Source organism: Salvelinus fontinalis, chromosome 15, assembly GCF_029448725.1.
Source record: "Salvelinus fontinalis isolate EN_2023a chromosome 15, ASM2944872v1, whole genome shotgun sequence".
Taxonomy (NCBI): Eukaryota; Metazoa; Chordata; class Actinopteri; order Salmoniformes; family Salmonidae; genus Salvelinus; species Salvelinus fontinalis.
The window spans coordinates 37,266,602-37,286,563 of record NC_074679.1 but is presented as its reverse complement, the minus strand read 5'-3'; the positions used below and the strand labels follow the sequence as shown (position 1 = coordinate 37,286,563).

Genomic DNA, 19,962 nt, shown 5'->3' with positions numbered 1-19,962 from the left:
AGATTTACATGCATATCATTGTTAGCTCTCATGTACATTTAAGGGCCAACCGTGCTGCCCTGTTCTGAGCCAATTGTAATTTTCCAAGGCCCCTGTTTGTGGCACCTGACTACACGACTGAACAGTAGTCCAGGTGTGACAACTAGAGCCTGTAGGACTTTGTTGATAGTGTTGTTAAAAAGGCAGGGTAGCACTTTTTATTATGGGCACACTTCTCCCCATCTTAGCTACTGTTGTATCAACACGTTTTGACCATGACAGTTTACAATCCAGGGTCACCTCAACTTGCTAAATTTCCACATTATTTATTACAAAATTTAGTTGAGGTTTAGTGAATGATTTGTCCCAAGTACAATGCTTTTAGTTTTCTTATATTATTCCTTGCCACCCATTCTGAAACTAACTGCAGCTCTTTGTTAAGTGTAGTAGCTGACGTGTATCGTGTTGAGTCATCCGTATACATAGCCACACTGGCTTTACTCAAGGCCAGCGGTCATTAGTAAAGATTGAAAAATGTAAGGGGCCTAGACAGCTGCCCTGGGGAATTCCTGATTCTACCTGGATTATGTTGGAGAGGCTTCCATTTAAAGAACACCCTCTGTGTTCTGTTAGACAGGTAACTCTTTATCCACGATATAAGAGGGGGTGTAAAGCCATAACACGTACGTTTTTCCTTCAGCAGATTATGATCGATAATGTCAAAAGCCACACTGAAGTCTTAACAAAACAGCTCTTGCTATCTTTTTATTATAATTTCTCAGCCAATCATCAGTCATTTGTGTATGTGCTGTGCTTGTTGAATGTCCTTCCCTATAAGCGTGCTGAAAGTCTGTCAATTTGTTTACAGTAAAATAGCATTGAATCTGGTCAAACACAAATGTTTCCCCAATGTAGTTCTATCTTGTTGAAATTGAAATCACTAACTCAATGTAGGCCTATGTTCATAGTGTGTGTGTGCAGTCAGTGTCTTATTCACATCATTCTTTCATTGTGCTTGATTTGGTGGTCATTTTCCACTAGGCCTCAGGTGTTTCCTTAGGACTGGTGCACTACTATATCAATACTCTCTATCCCTAAAACATCTGTGCTAATTAGACCACTGAAATGTTCTTCCACAGGTCTTTCTTGATTATGCATAACATCTGTAAGTAGATGAGCTGAAAATAGCGGTTCCACTTAATAGTCTACCTTGGCTGCTGAAAACGGTCCAAACTGTGAAAACATTTGACAGTTTCTGACATTTTTTTAAAATGTTTAAAAAAAATTTTTCCTCTATTTAACTAGGCACGTCAGTTAAGAACAAATCCTTGATAGCTCGAGGATTCGATCTAGCATCCTTTCGGTTACTGGCCCAACGCTCTAACCACTAGGCTACCTGCCGCCATGGTTGTGAAACATTGATTGATTGAAATTATGATTTCACTGATTGTACTCTTTTTATTTGTTGATTATTGATGAAAGATGGCTTGTACACTAAGCCACATAAACAAGTAGACAGACAGGCAAATCTAAAATACACTTGGATACATTTAGGACTGTGTGAATAGGCCTAAGCAGTGTTCCTTTGCAGTGAAGTGGTAGGTATATGTTATGTCGGTGATGACAAAGCTCTAAAAGTCGGCCATTATTTTTGCACCCATTTACAGGACAGCTGTACAGCGGGTAATGTGTTGTGAGTAGGCCATGTCTATTCCTGCTCCAATACAGTCCATTACTTTGTCAGCCTGTTAATTTGGGTCTGTGAGCTCACTGTATCCCCAGACTGACCGTTACACATCTCAACCCTGTGACCTCACACGTACGTAGCAGCTAGGCCGATACTGGCTTTGCTAGCTGTGCTGGGATTGGTCCAAGGGCGGTGTTGCAAGGGTGGTCTGAGGGCAGGGGGGATTTCCACAGCTTTTAGCAGAAGTGCTTTAACAGGAATTAGGATCGTTGTGGCAATTTGATCTCTGATAGTGTACTTACTGTATTTGGATGGGCTGGGAATTTCCAGAGACCTCACGATATTATCACGGTACTTAGGTGACGATACGATATGTATTGCGATTCGATATTGTGATTGGATGTTCTAAACATAATGCTCACTATAGAAGCACTACACCCCCTTGAACTTTTTTCACATTTTGTTGCAAGGCAAAGTGGGATTGAAATATATTTTAATTCATTATTTTTGTCAATGATCTCCCCAAAATACTCCATCAAAGTGAAAAGGTAATTCTACAAATTAATACAAATTAAATTACTAAAATATATATTTTTTGCATAAGTATTCATCCCCTTTGTTTTGGGAAGCAAGAATTTGGCTTAACAAATCATATAAGTTATATGAACTCACTTTGTGTGAAATAATAGCTGACACGATTTTTGTATGACTACCTGATTGAGGGGTTGGGTTAAATGTCTTTCCCCTTCCTCTGTCCCCCATACATACATCAAGTATTGAATTTCATGCACAGATTCAACTGCAAAGACCAGGGAGCTTTTATAAAAGCCTCATGAAGAAGGGCAGTGATTGGTAGATGGGTAAAAATAACAAATCAGACATTGACTATATCTTGAAGCACAGTCAATTTAATAATTATGCTGTGGATGATTTATTAAACAACCACACAGACACATAAAAAATGCAGTTGTCCTTCTGAACTGAGCTGCAGGATGGGAAGAAAACTGCAAAGGGATGTCACCATGAGGCCATTGGTGATTTGAAAACGACTACAGAGTTCAGTGGCTGTGATGGGGGGGAAAACTGAGGATGGATCAACAACATTGTAGTGACTCCACAATAATGACCTAAAAGAAGTGAAAAGAAGAATTAAAAATATACCTGGTTCAGTCTGCTTTACACCAGATACTGGGAGATGAATTCACCTTTCAGCAGAACAATAACTTTAAACACAAGGTCAATCTAAACTGGAGTTGCTTACCAAGAAGACGGTGAATGTTCCTGAGTGACCAAGTAACAGTTTTGACACAAATTGACTTAAATCTATGGCAAGACTTGAAAGTCGCTGTCTAGCCATGATCCCCAACAACTTAAAGAGCTTGAAGAATTTTTAAAAAGAATAATGGGAAAATATTGATACTTACCCAACAAGACTTACAGCTGTAGTTGGTGATTCTAACATGTATTGACTCAGGGGGGTGAAAACTGATCTAATCAAGATATATTACTGTTTTATTTTTCATTCATCTTCTAGAAAAACTTAAATTATTCCACTTTGACAATAGAGTATTTTGTGTAGATCGTTGCCAGAAAATGACAATTAAATCTGTTTTAATCCCACTTTGTAACACAATAAAATGTGAAGACATCCACAGAGTGTGTAGACTTTCTGTAAGCACTGTATGTCTGCTGCAGAGAGATGATGGCGCATGAGAAAACGAGTTTTGATCAGTCAAGAAAATAAAAGTGCTGAAAACATGTTGACTCGCTAGTTAAAAAGAAGATGGAGAACAAGCTATAGGACGAAAAATACCACAGTTGTGGCGCAGGTACAGCCAACTAGTGCTAATTAACGCTACCTAACAAAAGCATACAGTACCAGTATAAAGTTTGGACACCTACTCATTCAAGGGTTTTTATTAATATTTACTGTTTTTACACCACCTCCTCCATGCTTCACGGTGGAAACCACACATGCTGAGATCCATCAGTTCACCTACTCTGCGTCTCACAAAGACACGGCGGCCAAAAATCTCAAATTTGGACTCCACCGGTCTAATGTCCATTGCTCATGTTTCTTGGCCCAAGCAAGTCTCTTCTTATTATTGGTGTCCTTTAGTAGTGGTTTCTTTGCAGCAATTAGACCATGAAGGCCTGATTTACATAGTCTCCTCTGAACAGTTGATGTTGAGATGTGTCTGTTACTTGAACTCTGAAGCATTTATTTGGGCTGCAATTTCTGAGGCTGGTAACTCCTAGTGAACGTATCCTCTTCAGTAGAGGTAACCCTGGGTCTTCCTTTCCTGTGGCGGTCCTCATGAGAGCCAGTTTCATCATAGCGCTTGATGGGTTTTGCGACTGCACTTGAAGAAACCTTCAAAGTTCTTGAAATTTTCCAGATTGACTGACCTTCATGTTTTAAAGTAATGGACTGTTGTTTATCTTTGCTTATTTGAGCTGTTCTTGCCATGATATGGACTTGGTCTGTTAGCCCTATTTGGTATCTTCTGTATACCACCCCTAACTTGTCACAACACAAATGATTGGCTCAAATGCATTAAGAAGGAAAGAAATTCCACAAATGATCTTTTAACACGGCACACCTGTTAATTGAAATGCATTCCAGGTAACTACCTCATGAATTCTAATTGATTTAACCTTTATTTAACTATGCAACTAAGTTAAGACCAAATACTTATTTACAATGACGACCTACCCCGACCAAACCCGGACGACGCTGGGCCAATTGTGCGCCGCCCTATGGGATTCCCAATCACGACCAGATGTGATGCAGCCTGGAAGCTGGTTGAGAGAATGCCAAGAGTGTGCAAAGCTGTCATCAAGGCAAAGCGTGGCTATATTTTGATTTGTTTGACACTTTTTTTTGGTTACTACATGATTCCATATGTGTTATTTCATAGTGTTGATGTCCTCACTATTATTCTACAATGTAGAAAATAGTAAAACTAAAGAAAAACCCTGAAATGAGTAGGTATGTCCAAGCTTTTGACGGACTGTATATATTTGTTTGCGATACTTGGAGTCAAAGTATCTAAATAATATTGTGTTAAGTAATGAACGACCCCCCCCATCACTAGCCTATATTCGTCAGGCTTGCCACTCTGCCTGCTCTCCTATAAGAGATATTGAAGTGAAGTTAACAAATAGCTCAATTAGTAGTAATGTAGTATTCCCTGCATTAAAGAGCGACTGCGCTTAAAAAGCAACTTCTCATTTTGGAAACGGCTTATGTGGTATCTGAGTCAAACACTTACAGTGCGTTCGGAAGGTTTTCAGACCCCTTGACTTGTTCCACATTTTGTTACGTTGCAGCCTTATTCTAAAATGGATTCAATTGTCCCCCCCTCAATCTACACACACTACCCCATAATGACCAAGCAAAAACAGGTTTTTAGAATTTTTTGCAAATGTATAAATAAAATAAACTGATCACATTTACATAAAAATTCTGACCTTTTACTCGGTACTTTGTTGAAGCACCTTTTGGCAGCAATTACAGCCTCGAGTCTTCTTGGGTACAACGCTACAAGCTTGGCACACGTACTTGGGGAGTTTCTCACATTCTTCTCTGCAGATCCTCTCAAGCTCTGTCAGGTTGGATGGGGAGCTTCACTGCAGAGCTATTTTCAGGTCTCCAGAGATGTTCGACTTGTCCCGAAGCCACTTCTGGCTTGTCTTGGCTGTGTGCTTAGGGTCATTGTCCCATTGGAAGGTGAACCTTCGCCCCAGTCTGAGGTCCTGAGTGCTCTGGAGCAAGTTTTCATCAAGTATCTCTCTGTACTTTGCTCTGTTTATCTTTCCCTTGATCCTGACTAGTCTCCCAGTCCCTCCTGCTGAAAAACATCCCCGCAGCATGATGCTGCCACCACCACGCTTAACTGTAGGGATGGTGCCAGGTTTCCTCCAGATGTGACATTTGGCATTCAGGCCAAAGAGTTCAATCTAGGTTTCGTCAGACCAGAGAATCTTGTTTGTCATGGTCTGGGAGTCTTTAGGTGTCTTTTTTGCTTTGACATGCACTGTCAACTGTGGGACCTTATATAGACAGGTGTGCCTTTCCAAATTATGTCCAATCAATTGAATTTACCCCAGGTGGACTCCAAGTTGTAGAAACATCTCAAGGAGGTTCACTGGAAACAGGATGCATCTGCGCTCAATTTCAAGTCTCATAGCAAAGGGTCTGAATACTTATGTAAATATGGTATTTGTTTTTTTATTTGTAATCAATGTGCAAACATTTCTAAACCGGTTTTCACTTTGTCATTATGGAGTATTGTGTATAGATTGAGGTAACAATATATATTTAATTCATTTTAGAATAAGGCTGTAACATAATAAAACGTGGACAAAGTCAAAGGGTTTGAATACTTTCCAAATGCACTGTATTCTAGTGTCAATGTACTACAAAGTGTACAGTTGGTTTGACATTTGATATCCCTATGTTGCTTGTTAGGGGACCGTCAGTAAATTACACAATGTACACGGAACAATATTTTGGTGGTCAATAGCTCCAAATTTCTATGAGTTATCCTCAAACCAACTATACATTTTAGAAATTCATATGCAAATATTGAAACCATTTAATGAGACAACTAAAATATGTGCAACATGAAAATATTGTCCATTTACATTGTGTAATTTATTGACTGTCTCAAACTAGCCCCAGAGAAAGACTAGACAATGTCAAACCAAATTTGCCACTGTCTTACACCAGCTGGCTGAAGCTAATTGGTGAAAGAAGTTAGCTAGCACTAGCTAGACTAGGTGACTTCAAGACCAGAGGTGTATTCATTACGTCTTGCAACGGTAACCTTTTACCTTTTTTAAGAACCAAACAGAAGCACAAAAAAAAGAAAATGGAATGAAAGGGGGAGGGACCTACTTGATTTTGTCCAATAGAAACTTGTTTTTGTTGCAAAACATTTTCTGTTTGGAGTAAACGGTTTCTGTTGCAGAATCGCTGTAATGAATACACTCCTGGTTAGGCTTTTTGAAGTTATCTAGGGTGAGTGACTGACTAACTAACTGTGTATCGTTTTGGCAGAGTGGATGTACAAACGCTTGCCATGTGCGAACACACACCCACATGAAACCACCCTCTTTTGTATTCAGTCATGGCCGCTGCACATGTTAATGACCAAACCCAAAATGTTTAGTTGAATGTTGTAGCCAGCTGTATCTGCTGAGGTAGTAGCTAGTAGCATGCTTGTGTAACAGACTGCTACGTCCCCTGGCTGTTGAACTAGATCCAGTTTGTCCACAGAAAAAGACAAATGTAAACAGCTGTTTGTTCAGCTGAACCTCCTCCTCCCTTTAGCCAACTTCAACTGGCCAGACCTGAGACCTCCCATGCTTATGGTCCCAGCAAGACCTTCATTTAGCACTTTGACTTGTACACCGAGGTGGAAAACTTTAGAAAATATACAAAATATTAGTTCTTATACAGTAATTGTTCTATTTAAGAGATCTGATCTCCGTTGACTGAAGTGAATCCTATGTTGAAAATTGACCCCAGTTCTTCATGTAGAGAGCTGGGTCTCCTACTCCTTGAATGTGTACTCAATTTTGTCTTATTTTATTATTGTGAGGGAGTGACTGGACCAGGCGACTCAGTGGTTCAGATCAACCGTAGTGTTTTCATAGCCGGTATGATCTAGCTGCTAGCCGGTGGCACTTTACCCGTCTGGCACTTTCTCCGTCTCCATGACTACGGCATGAATGTTGGCCTCCAGTTTACCTGCCGAACAACTGGGTTGCTATGGGCACCATGACACCCCAGCAGTCGAGAGGGGGTTTAGGGCAGCTGACTAAAAATACCCCCTGCCTGCTACCCTTTAAACGGCATTGGGTGTCACAGCTGCTCAGTGCTCACGAGCAGCACAGAGTTGAGCAGGAGAAGAGGGCCAGCTAAATAGTGCTGTATGAATTGAACACCCTTACAGGGGTGATCCTACTAGAGGCCCAAGTTACAACCTGGGCCTGCTGCTCTGTTGATCCCAGGAGCGACAGACACTGCTAATTGCACTCCTACTTTGACTCACCAGGCCTATACCAAGGTTTCCCCAATTCATCTGTGCCTATACCTTTTTGTATGTTTGTTTAGGCCTTTTTTTTTTTTTTAATACATCCAGTGTCTCTTTCAAATACAGTGCCTTCAGAAGGTATTCACACCCCTTGACTTTTTCCACATTTTGTTGTGTTACAAGTTGGGATTAAATTGATTTCATTTTCATTTTGTCAACTATTTACACAAAATACTGGTGTCAAAGTGGAAGAAAATTTATAATTTTTCTTTAAAGAAATTATGAAAAATTAAACACTAATATATCTTGATTACATAAGAATTCAACCTCCTGAGTCAATACATTTTAGAATGACCTTTGGTAGTGATTACAGCTGTGAGTCTTTCTGGGTAAGTCTCTAAGAGCTTTGCACACCTGGATTGTTCAAAATTTTCATTTTTCTTTTTCAGAATTCTTCAATCTGTCAAATTGGTTGTTGATCATTGCTAGGCAACCATTTTCAAGTCTTGCCATAGATGTTCAAACAGATTTAAGTCAACTGTAGCTCAGCCACTCAGGAACATTCACTGTCGTCTTGGTAAGCAACTCGTGTAGATTTGGCCTTGTGTTTTAGGTTATTGTCCTGCTGAAAGGTGAATTAATCTCCCAGTGTCTGGTGGAAAGCAGACTGAACCAGGTTTGCTGTAGGATTTTATCTGTGCTTAGGTCCATTCCATTTCTTTTTTTATCCTGAAAAACTCCCTAGTCCTTAATGATTACAAGCATACCCATAACATGATGAAGCCATCACTATGCTTGAAAATATGGAGAGTGGTACTCCATAATGTGTTGTATTGGATTTGCCCCAAACACAACTTTTTGTCATGAATACAAAGTGTTAATTGCTTAACCAAATTTATTTTTTCAGTTTTACTTTAGTGCCTTTTGCAAACAGGATGCATGTTTTGGAATATTTTTTAAATTCTGTACAGGCTTCCTCCTTTTCACTCTGTCAATTAGGTTAGTATTGTGGAGTAACTACAATGTTGATCCATCCTCAGGGATCCATCCAATGTGGTTGAATCTGTTTGAAATTCACTGCTCGACTGAGGGACCTTACAGATAATTGTATGTGTGGGGTAGAGGTGAGAGAGTCATTATGTTAAACACTATTATTGCGCACAGAGTGAGTCCATGCAACTTATGTGACTTGTTAAGCACATTTTTACTGCAGAACTTATTTAGGCTTGCCATAAAGGATTTGAATAATTATTGACTCAAGACATTTCAGATTTTCATTTTTAATTCATTTGTAAAAAATAAAATAAAAAATTGAAAAACTTAATTACACTTTGACATTATGGGGTATTGTGTGTAGGTCAGTGACAAAGAAATCAGAATGTAATCCATTTTAAATTCAGGCTGTAACATAGCAAATTGTGGAAAAAGTCAAGGGGTGTGAATACTTTCTGAAGGCACTGTATGTGTGGAGTCAATAGCTGGTACAGTAGGCCCCTACATGGGGTTTGTTTGTGTACATAATTAACATTTAATTTGATACAAGGCTTTGATGGAGTCATTAATGAATGGAATATGAAGACAAGAAGAAGAGTGCTGTGGCAGTAGTAGGTGATGTAATAGTCATTGCTGCCACTGTTATTCATCTGTTTTAATAATTCAGTAGACATGACATGCCTATTACTTCAATGAGAAAGATTGTTTATTTATAAAATATATATATATAATAAAAAATAAAAAAATGTTTTACCTCTTTTTTTCTCCCCAATTTCGGAATATCCAATTGGTAGTTAGTCTTGTCCCATCGCTTCAACTCCCCTACAGACTCAGGAGAGGCGAAGGTCGAGAGCCATTTGTCCTCCGAAACACGACCCTGCCAAGCCGCACTGCTTCTTGAAACACTGCTCGCACGGAAGCCAGCCGACACCAATGTGTTGGAGGAAACACCAGACTACTGGTGACCGTGTCAGCGTGCATGCGCCCGGCCCTTCACAGGAGTCGCTAGAGCGCCATGGGAAAAGGACATCCCGGCCGGCCAAACCCTCTACTAACCTGGATGACGCTGGGCCAATTGTGCGCCGCCTCGTGGGTCACCAGGTCGCGGCCGGCTGCGACAGCCCAGGATCGAACCTGGGTCTGCAGTGTGCGCCACTCTGGAGGCCCACGGAAAGATTGGTGTTTGATACGCCACAAAAGATGACCTTAACATTTTGTAGAGCTTTTAAAGTTGTGCGTAAATTATTGGCTTTAACGGCAGAACCGTTAACTTATAAATGTTTTCTCCTTGTTTTTTCCCCCCAGGCTCGAATAGCATTCCTACAAGGAGAAAGGAAAGGTCAAGAAAATGTAAAGAATGATCTAGTTAGAAGAATAAAGATGTTAGAATATGCATTAAAGCAAGAACGGTGAGTGTATAGCTTCTCTCTTTAACTTGAGGCAATAACTTTGATATGAGGCCAAGTTCAATCTGTCTCTTTGGCCATTGTATGCACATTTTGTGTGTAACTGCAATCAGTGGAGGCTGCTGAGGGGAGGACGACTCCGTTCCAGCTATTACTATGAGCCGTCCTCCCCTCAGCAGCCTCCACTGACTGCAATGTAGAATTTATTATCTCATCACATTTACTGAACTCTTTCATTTGTCTTCTCTCTACCAGAGCAAAATACCATAAATTAAAATATGGAACAGAATTAAATCAAGGTGAAGTTAAGATGCCTAACTTTGAACCAGGTACGGACCTCTCCTCTCTCAACTGCTATAAAATGAAATTAATAGAATATGTTGACATACAGTGGTTTCTTCCGTGTTGTTTGCAGAAGATACCAAAGACACAGAGGTCCCTGCTGTACCCCAGAACAGTCAGCTGACGTGGAAACAGGGCAGACAGCTCCTCAGACAGTGAGTACTCCGACACAGCATACCTATAGGGCCTCGCATCCAGCTAGCATTCTAACACGTTTATAGAACAAGATGAATTCCCATCAGGGTCTGTATTCATAGAGCGTCTCATCATGCTGATCAAGGATCAGGTCCCCCTAGTCCATGTAATCTTATTCCTTATGCTCTAAAATGTCAAACTGATCCTTGATCAGCATTCCTGCTCTGGGAAGCTTTAGGTACACCGGCCCAGGTTTATTTAGCTAGCTAAGTAATTTGGATGTGTAATTCTGTTTCTGTCCCAACAGATATCTTCAGGAAGTAGGTTACACGGACACAATACTAGATGTACGGTCTCAGAGAGTGCGTTCGTTACTGGGCCTATCCGTCTCGGAGCAGAACGGCTCTGTGGAAAACAAAAACCTGGAGCTGATCCTCAACGGAAGGGAGTCTCCAGCCAAACCAAAGGGACAAGATATGAAAAGGTAGGTTGTTAGGCCTCATCTGATCCTGCACACTGCCAATCACTTCAGTGAAGATCCAACTGACACAATGTTCACTTTTCCTGACCAAACTGAAATCACGCTCTCCACTTTTCCTGGCACCTTCCTAAATAGCAGATTTCTGATGGATTCTGCATATTGTGCCTCTGTGTACTCAGAACAGTATGCTCTGAATAGCATTAGCCACATCATCCATTCTGTTTCATTTAATTTACTAATGAAATCATTTGCAGTGCCGCCCGCATTGCTCTAAATAGTTTTTTTCAAACTGTTTTTCTAGGAATCCAGGAGACGTTCTGGAAACATTTAACTTCTTAGAAAACGCAGACGACAGTGATGAAGATGACGATGAGGAGGGAGACCTGATGGAGGATATAGACAGCGGCAAACACACAATAAAAAAACATAAGATAAAGGTGAAGACCTCTTTGCTTCAGCCGATTTACATCTGACCGTGTGTGAAAAGCCCCTTACTAATGTTGTTGTAAATGTACTGCCAGTGTCAGCACTGTGTACATGGTTGTAATAATGGCTTACTAAGAGCAATACTTGGCTCTTGACTTGTATCCTCAGATCTGATGATGAATGTTGATAGTCATCAAAAGAGAACCTTTAAATGCCTGCTGTGTAAAAGGGTTCACCACAATTTTAAATTCGGTACATGAGCATGTGGAAGGAAAATACCAACCACCCGGTCTCCTTTTATTTGACAAGTATTGTTATTATATACAAGTGTTATTATATACAAGTATCGTATTAACTGTGTACTGTATTTGATGATCCCAGTGTGCCAGACCTGGTGGCTGACTGTGTTTGTCATCTGTCCAGGTTGGGAATGAGGGCCTGGCCTCTGACCTTCCAGACGATCCCGACACGGAGGAGGCTCTGAAAGAGTTTGACTTTCTGGTGAATGCCGAGGATGGAGAGGGAGCAGGGGAGGCCAGGAGTTCAGGGGACGGGACCGAATGGGGTAAGAGAGTATAACATACCTCCTGCTGAGAACCAGCCTATACCCCATTTTGTCCCCATGTATATTTGGCATAAATGCAGCTATTTGTATCAATGAAAATGTAGTGTTAGCCTGCATGGGTGTTGGGTAGAGGAACTGTGGCTTGGACAGCGCTAGTGTGTGTGTTAGATATGTATTCCTCTACCCATCTGTGGGCCAGTGGTAGACATGTATTCCTCTACCCATCTGTGGGCCAGTGGTAGACATGTATTCCTCTACCTATCTGTGGGCCAGTGGTAGACATGTATTCCTCTACCTATCTGTGGGCCAGTGGTAGACATGTATTCCTCTACCTATCTGTGGGCCAGTGGTAGACATGTATTCCTCTACCTATCTGTGGGCCAGTGGTAGACATGTATTCCTCTACCCATCTGTGGGCCAGTGGTAGACATGTATTCCTCTACCCATCTGTGGGCCAGTGGTAGACATGTATTCCTCTACCCATCTGTGGGCCAGTGGTAGACATGTATTCCTCTACCCAGCTGTGGGCCAGTGGTAGACATGTATTCCTCTACCTAGCTGTGGGCCAGTGGTAGACATGTATTCCTCTACCTAGCTGTGGGCCAGTGGTAGACATGTATTCCTCTACCTAGCTGTGGGCCAGTGGTAGACATGTATTCCTCTACCTAGCTGTGGGCCAGTGGTAGACATGTATTCCTCTACCTAGCTGTGGGCCAGTGGTAGACATGTATTCCTCTACCTAGCTGTGGGCCAGTGGTAGACATGTATTCCTCTACCTAGCTGTGGGCCAGTGGTAGACATGTATTCCTCTACCTATCTGTGGGCCAGTGGTAGACATGTATTCCTCTACCTATCTGTGGGCCAGTGGTAGACATGTATTCCTCTACCTATCTGTGGGCCAGTGGTAGACATGTATTCCTCTACCTAGCTGTGGGCCAGTGGTAGATATAACTGAACTATTGAGTAGTGGAGCGTGTATTCTGATCTGATGGCCTACCCTGTGCTATCTCAGTCACGCCAATGCTGCGTCAGCATTCCTCCTCACTTGTGCACAGGATATTCTGAGCCCTCCCCTGGCCCTGCCACACACCTAACTGCTGCTGCGTGCCCTGCTCAAAATCCCAGCCTGTCGGTTCAGTCACACTACCCTCAGCACAACCCTCCACAGTGGCCGAGAGAAAGGGTTGCATACAGAGCACCAGTCAGACCCACTAGAAATGAAATGAATCCCATTCTGTACAGTGCTGGTCTTATTTTTCATGTCTTTTTTTTGCAAGGGGCCTAACCTGTGTTGTTGCTTCTCCTCTTTTGTCTGTTTAGGAAATTGTTTCATCGCATGTCTCATTGTTATTCACTCAAGGTTTTGACTTCTACCCAGTGAAATACTTTCTACTATGTTAGACATAAAAACCTCTCTAGCCATGTCACTAAGTCAATCCGCTTAGTGTGTGCTCTGCAGTCTTGCCATGCGGGGGAATGTTTTAGCACCCCACTGAGAGGCTGAGCTCTTTGTTTACTAAGCACGTCCAACCTGAGCTCTTTGTCTAGGTGTGGCCTGTATGTCGTTTACTAAACCTCCTCTTCTCCGTCTTATTCTTAGCCGAGCCCTTACCTTTTCCCTCGGGCGGGGGCAAGTCCTTTATCATTGGCTCTGATGACGTGTTGGAGAGTTTCCTGGGCCTGGGAGACCTGGCTGACCTCACCGTCTCCAACGATGAGGCTGACTACAGCTATGATGTAAGCAACTGTCAGCCCTGAACCATGACCCCCTGAACAGCACCAACCCCTCACTGAACCTTTCTCTCCTCCTGAACCCATCTCTCCTCCTGTGCCCCTCTCTACTCCTGTACCCTCCCTGCCTCTCTCTCTCCTCCTGAACCCTCCTGATCCTCTCTCCTCCGCCTCAACCACCTCACACACACAAAGCGTTGAGAAAGCGGAAGGTTCTCTAGCTTTGAAAGTTAGTCAGAATGACATATGTTCATTAGGGGCTTCATTAGGAAGTGGAGTGGCTTGCCGTGCTCAAGTATTCCTAGTGCGTTACATCCTCCAGTGCTGTTAGCCCCCCTAGCTAACTCACCACCAACCTGTCTCTATTTTTCACTCCACAGTTGTTTAAAGTTGCTGTTCTCTTTTCCTCCCCTGTCCTGTGTCTATTTTTAGCTGCCAGCCAATAAGGACACATTCAGGAAGACGTGGAATCCCAAGTACACCCTGCGCAGCCACTTTGACGGGGTCAGGGCTCTAGCCTTCCATCCTGTAGAGCCTGTCCTGGTCACCGTGTCTGAGGACCACACACTCAAACTGTGGAACCTGCAGAAGACCGTACCTGCCAAAAAGTACACACACTGTTTGCACTGTTGGATTATCTTGTCATTATGGAATGTCTCATTAAATAAAAATTGGTCCGAGAAACCTTTTTAAAGACCTCTGTTTCTTCTTTAGAAGTGCCTATTTCGATGTGGAGCCCATTTACACATTCAGAGCCCATGTGTAAGTATCTAATAACCAGAAGGAACTGTGGTAATTCTTTTGAATAATACGATAAACTATTTTCAATCAATCGGTAAAACTGTTTTGCATATGGCTTTCTCTCACTGTATAAGGATTGTTAGTAGGCACTATTACATGTCACCTGTCTGAGACGCCTTTCCTCTCCTCAGTGGGCCTGTGCTGTCCCTGGCTATGAGTTCCAGTGGAGAGCAGTGTTACAGTGGAGGGATTGACCACACAATACAGTGCTGGAACATCCCCAGCTCCAACGTAGACCCTTATGACACCTACGGTAAGGTTGACACATCCTCAGCCCCTCTTTAGCGTGGCCAATGTATCTGTCTAGCCTCTGTGCCTTCAGACATTGACCACCGTGACAGAAGTCAGGCATACTTGAATTGATCCATCATATTATTTGAGTTGATGAGTAGACTTCTATTATTTTATTATTTTCTCCCTTCATTTTATTCCAATCGCACCCTTGAGTAATCAAATAGCTGTTTTTCCTCTCTTATTGTATGGGTATCACTGACCCTGTCCCCTCCTCCAACGCCTCAGACCCCAGCGTCCTGGCTGGAACCTGGCTGGGCCACACAGACGCTGTGTGGGGGCTGGCCTACAGCGGGATCAAGAACCGCCTGCTGTCCTGCTCCGCAGACGGAACCGTCAAGCTGTGGAACCCCCAGGAGAAGAACCCATGCATCAGCACTTACAACGCAGAGAAAGGTGAGGAAGTAGGCTTAGGACGCAGGACATAGAAGTAGGCTTAGGACACAGGACATAGAAGTAGGCTTAGGACACAGGACATAGAAGTAGGCTTAGGACGCAGGACATAGAAGTAGGCTTAGGACACAGGACATGGAAGTAGGCTTAGGACACAGGACATGGAAGTAGGCTTAGGACACAGGACATGGAAGTAGGCTTAGGACACAGGACATAGAAGTAGGCTTAGAACACAGGACATGGAAGTAGGCTTAGGACGCAGGACATAGAAGTATGCTTAGGACACAGGACATGGAAGTCGGCTTAGGACGCAGGACATAGAAGTAGGCTTAGGACACAGGACATGGAAGTAGGCTTAGGACGCAGGACATGGAAGTAGGCTTAGGACACAGGACATGGAAGTAGGCTTAGGACACAGGACATAGAAGTCACAGTATTACACAGTATTACACAGTATTACACAGTATTACAGTATTAAGGCCCTATAGCTTACTGATGTCCATTTCTCTTACGCCTTGATCACGCTGACAGCGTCATTGCGTTTTGGTACACCAGAAGTACATTCATTTCCAATGGAACTCTGCGTTTGCCTTTAGCGTTGCAGAGGCAGTGCGTTCTGTATGACGCGTACGTTGGATTTATCGAACGTGTGCGTCAAACTGTGTGTGTAGATGGCTTGAGAGAAATGGTAGCAGAAGGCGAATGATGAACTTTCGTTGCGCACCTATCCAGATGATGCTGCGTACCATTCTGCGCAACGACGCTGTAGGTGTGATCGAGGCGTTTGAACAAAGTTGGAGTAAAAAGTCATTGTAAATGACAAGTGAATTTTATATCAGATGTCTTTCATCTGCTCCCTTCATCTAAGAGAAATCCATTTGGTAAGAATAGATATGACAGCCATACAATCCAAATGCTACGCACTTTAAATTCCCCAGTAGTGTGGGGAGCTCGTTTTTCACACGGACATAACATGACAATGGCACTTGACTGCGGCCCTGTGTCAAGTGGCCACGGTCGGACAGTGGAGGTGCGAAGGGCTCTTCAACTGGTGTGTGTGTGTGTGCGTGTGTGTGTGTGCTCGGCAGAACACGGCATCCCCACGGCGGTGGACTTCAATGGCTGTGACCCCGCCCACATGGTGGCGTCCTTCAACACGGGCAACGCTGTGATCTATGACCTGGAGACGTCTCAGGCTGCCGTGGTGTTCGCCTGTCAGGGGGAGAACAGTAAGTCTATTGCACCTATCATTTAGCAGGACTACAACAACCCTAGACCAGAGCCTTTCACCATTTAGCAGCAGGACTACAACAACCCTAGACCAGAGCCTTTCACCATTTAGCAGCAGGACTACAACAACCCTAGACCAGAGCCTTTCATCATTTAGCAGCAGGACTACAACAACCCTAGACCAGAGCCTTTCATCATTTAGCAGCAGGACTACAACAACCCTAGACCAGAGCCTTTCATCATTTAGCAGCAGGACTACAACAACCCTAGACCAGAGCCTTTCACCATTTAGCAGCAGGACTACAACAACCCTAGACCAGAGCCTTTCATCATTTAGCAGCAGGACTACAACAACCCTAGACCAGAGCCTTTCATCATTTAGCAGGACTACAACAACCCTAGACCAGAGCCTTTCACCATTTAGCAGCAGGACTACAACAACCCTAGACCAGAGCCTTTCACCATTTAGCAGCAGGACTACAACAACCCTAGACCAGAGCCTTTCACCATTTAGCAGCAGGACTACAACAACCCTAGACCAGAGCCTTTCACCATTTAGCAGCAGGACTACAACAACCCTAGACCAGAGCCTTTCACCATTTAGCAGCAGGACTACAACAACCCTAGACCAGAGCCTTTCAACACAACCAGGGAGACTATGGGCCATAAGCTCAGTTAGAAAGGGGAGTACATATAGAATGACTTACTGAATTACATTTTCTATGAGGGATTATGGGTATACAGAAACATGTTATGTGAAAATCAAGTAAATACTGGGTAACATTATAAATAAGACTTCCTGAATAATATTACCTGCTAATGATATGGTTGCTTTTTCTTCTTTATATAGATATCTCGTATATCCTAGACTACTAACTTTGTGCACAGTTTTAATGGTCTGTCCTCATTTCGGGTGTTAATAGTATTAATAGTGAATGTGTTGTGACCCATTCTCTCACCTGTGTGTTTTCAGCTCTGCCTGGAGCCAACCACATCAACAAGGTAGTGAGTCACCCCACCCTGCCTGTCACCATCACGGCCCATGAGGACAGGGACATCAAGTTCTTTGACAATAAATCAGGTACGTGAACAGGAGAGGACAGTGTTCAGCTAGCTACTCTGACTGACTGACTAGCTCAGTGAATCAGAGCCTAGATGGGAGAATGACTAAGACCAGTCATATATAGAGAGTTAGGACTGTTTTGTACATGTTCTGTCATCTGTCTGTCATACAGTATCTCTGTACTGACTGTTACGTCTGCCTGCCATATCTCTGTACCGACTGTTACGTCTCGGTCTGTCTGCCATATCGCTGTACTGACTTGTGTATGTCTGTCCTGTTGTGTAGGTAAAGTGATCCATGCGATGGTGGCCCACCTGGATGCTGTCACCAGCCTGGCTGTGGATCCCAACGGGATCTACCTGATGTCAGGAAGTAAGTACAAGCAACGTAGCTGTGGGGAACTTTTTAAAAGGCAGCATTCGGTGGTCACCAGCTTACAGTTCTGATTCCAAGACTAGTATCAATATTCTTCTACAACATTTGTATCCTATGACAACACACTCATGTAACATTCTGGTCGTGCTGATCTCCAGAGAGAACACGGCTGATTCTACATTCCTTTCCTTGTTGCTCCTCTGTAGGCCACGACTGTTCAATCCGTCTGTGGAACCTGGACAGTAAGACCTGTGTGCAGGAGATCACTGCCCACCGCATGAAGTCTGACGAGTCAATCTATGACGTTGCCTTCCACCCGTCTAAGGCATACATAGCAAGTGCGGGGGCCGACGCCCTGGCCAAAGTATTTGTGTAGTAGACAAGCTCTGCTCTGCCAGACTGAGCTGAGCGTGTAGACACAAAGAAAGAATAGACTGCTTCACTGCCCTGTGTAACGAGAGTAGCATTTTATAACACTACATTGAAGCTGCCTCCCTCCATCCCTATTGAACTCTACACCTGACAGAAACCAGGTGCCAAGGGGACTTATGCCAGGCATGGTGAGTGGAGGAGCGACCAATCAGTTGTATCTGTTTTCAAACACAAAAACATTTAACTGTAATTTACTCTAAGTTAAAACAAGCCAGTGTATGTAGCCTTTTGACTAGGTTTGAGCTGAGCTAATATCTGTCCTGTAGGTATACTTCAGTGACCATGGACGGAGTGGCTGTCGTATGCGTCAGACAGTGGGTCGTCAGAGAGAGGTCAGGACTGGGTCATGTCTTTTAATCTGATTCACACAACTGGGCTGACCCCGACCATACTGAACTGGCTTAGATATGATCTTTTCACATTGTTCTTTTCACCACGTTTCCAGTAACTATGGTGGATTTGTGACCAGGCCAGTACAGCTCAGCTTGGCTCGCTAGTGTGAAAAGGGTATTTAACGGGACGTGGCCACAGCCCCTGGTGGGCTGACCGGGAGACCCTGCGGCGTGGATTCAGTTCATGCTGACAACGAGTCACAGGCGTCAACTCAACCATGTTGCGAGAGAAAAATAATATGAAATATAAGTCAATCAACTTCACTTTAGCGTAGGTTACATGACATTTTTGTGTAAAAAATAAAATATAGTTTTTATAATCCTTTTTATATAAATATAGTCTGTCATAACAGCACTGAAAAAATTGTTTTTAAAAAAAGGGAATATTTATTCCTGGTTTGAACCCTCCATCACAACTCATGCTGTCCTCCACAACTGATCTGACTTATTTCCCCCCGTCACAGAAAACACTCGCTGATCTCGCCCTTCCTAACCCTAGGATGCTATCTCTTACATTGCTTTGACACCGTCTTGTCACGGCAGTAAAGACTAGGACTAAAAGAAGCCCATTTAATGGCTTCCTGAGAGCTCTTTTTAAATAAACTGCAGCCTCCTATCACTATGTGATATGTTTGTACACCTTACTGTATTTGAGTTTATTTATCACAGGTTATTAGACATCTTAATACTATTTATTTCACTTTCTGTTAGTCTTATCCGTTCAACTACATACACGGCCCAGGGATCTCTATAAGATCAAGTGAAACTGTAAATACAAAACAAGTGAAACCTGATGTCAGTCTGAGGTATAGACTGCCTTATTCTGTTAAATCACTGCTTTGAAGCAAGCATGGAGTGTAATTGTTTCTCTTTATTAAGGGATTGGAATAGCAAACATAAGATTAATCACGACTCAATGTTTTGTTTGGTTGTACTATTTTCCCTTTATCTTGCAAAACTGTTATTTTCAAACGTACGGTGTAGCCAAGTCTTTTTTTTGTTTCTGTCATGCATGATTAATACAATCAATACTTTTTTTTTTAGACTTCCAATAAAAGGTTCTGATCAGTTTGCGAATTTTGATGTTTTGTAAGGTTTTTGATTTGCAAACTATGAATCAGCAGATTTTAAAGATTGTACCACATTCAACAGTTCAAAAGTAATGTATATAAAATGTCTATAATAAATATTAAATG

General features: G+C 42.7%; 1 protein-coding gene across 1 annotated transcript in view; it reads left to right on the top strand.

Moving 5' to 3' along the window:
* strn3 (striatin, calmodulin binding protein 3) overlaps positions 1 to 19,962 on the top strand; it is a 24,279-nt gene extending 4,317 nt beyond the window's left edge. The window contains exons 2-16 of the mRNA XM_055863635.1: positions 10,009 to 10,112; positions 10,365 to 10,438; positions 10,525 to 10,606; positions 10,894 to 11,070; positions 11,369 to 11,504; positions 11,917 to 12,058; positions 13,659 to 13,795; positions 14,222 to 14,397; positions 14,504 to 14,551; positions 14,722 to 14,843; positions 15,110 to 15,277; positions 16,363 to 16,503; positions 17,478 to 17,585; positions 17,853 to 17,939; positions 18,149 to 19,962. Of these exons, the coding sequence (XP_055719610.1) occupies positions 10,009 to 10,112; positions 10,365 to 10,438; positions 10,525 to 10,606; positions 10,894 to 11,070; positions 11,369 to 11,504; positions 11,917 to 12,058; positions 13,659 to 13,795; positions 14,222 to 14,397; positions 14,504 to 14,551; positions 14,722 to 14,843; positions 15,110 to 15,277; positions 16,363 to 16,503; positions 17,478 to 17,585; positions 17,853 to 17,939; positions 18,149 to 18,318 (1,872 nt within the window). The 3' untranslated portion in view covers positions 18,319 to 19,962. The remainder of the gene's footprint in view (positions 1 to 10,008; positions 10,113 to 10,364; positions 10,439 to 10,524; positions 10,607 to 10,893; positions 11,071 to 11,368; positions 11,505 to 11,916; positions 12,059 to 13,658; positions 13,796 to 14,221; positions 14,398 to 14,503; positions 14,552 to 14,721; positions 14,844 to 15,109; positions 15,278 to 16,362; positions 16,504 to 17,477; positions 17,586 to 17,852; positions 17,940 to 18,148) is intronic.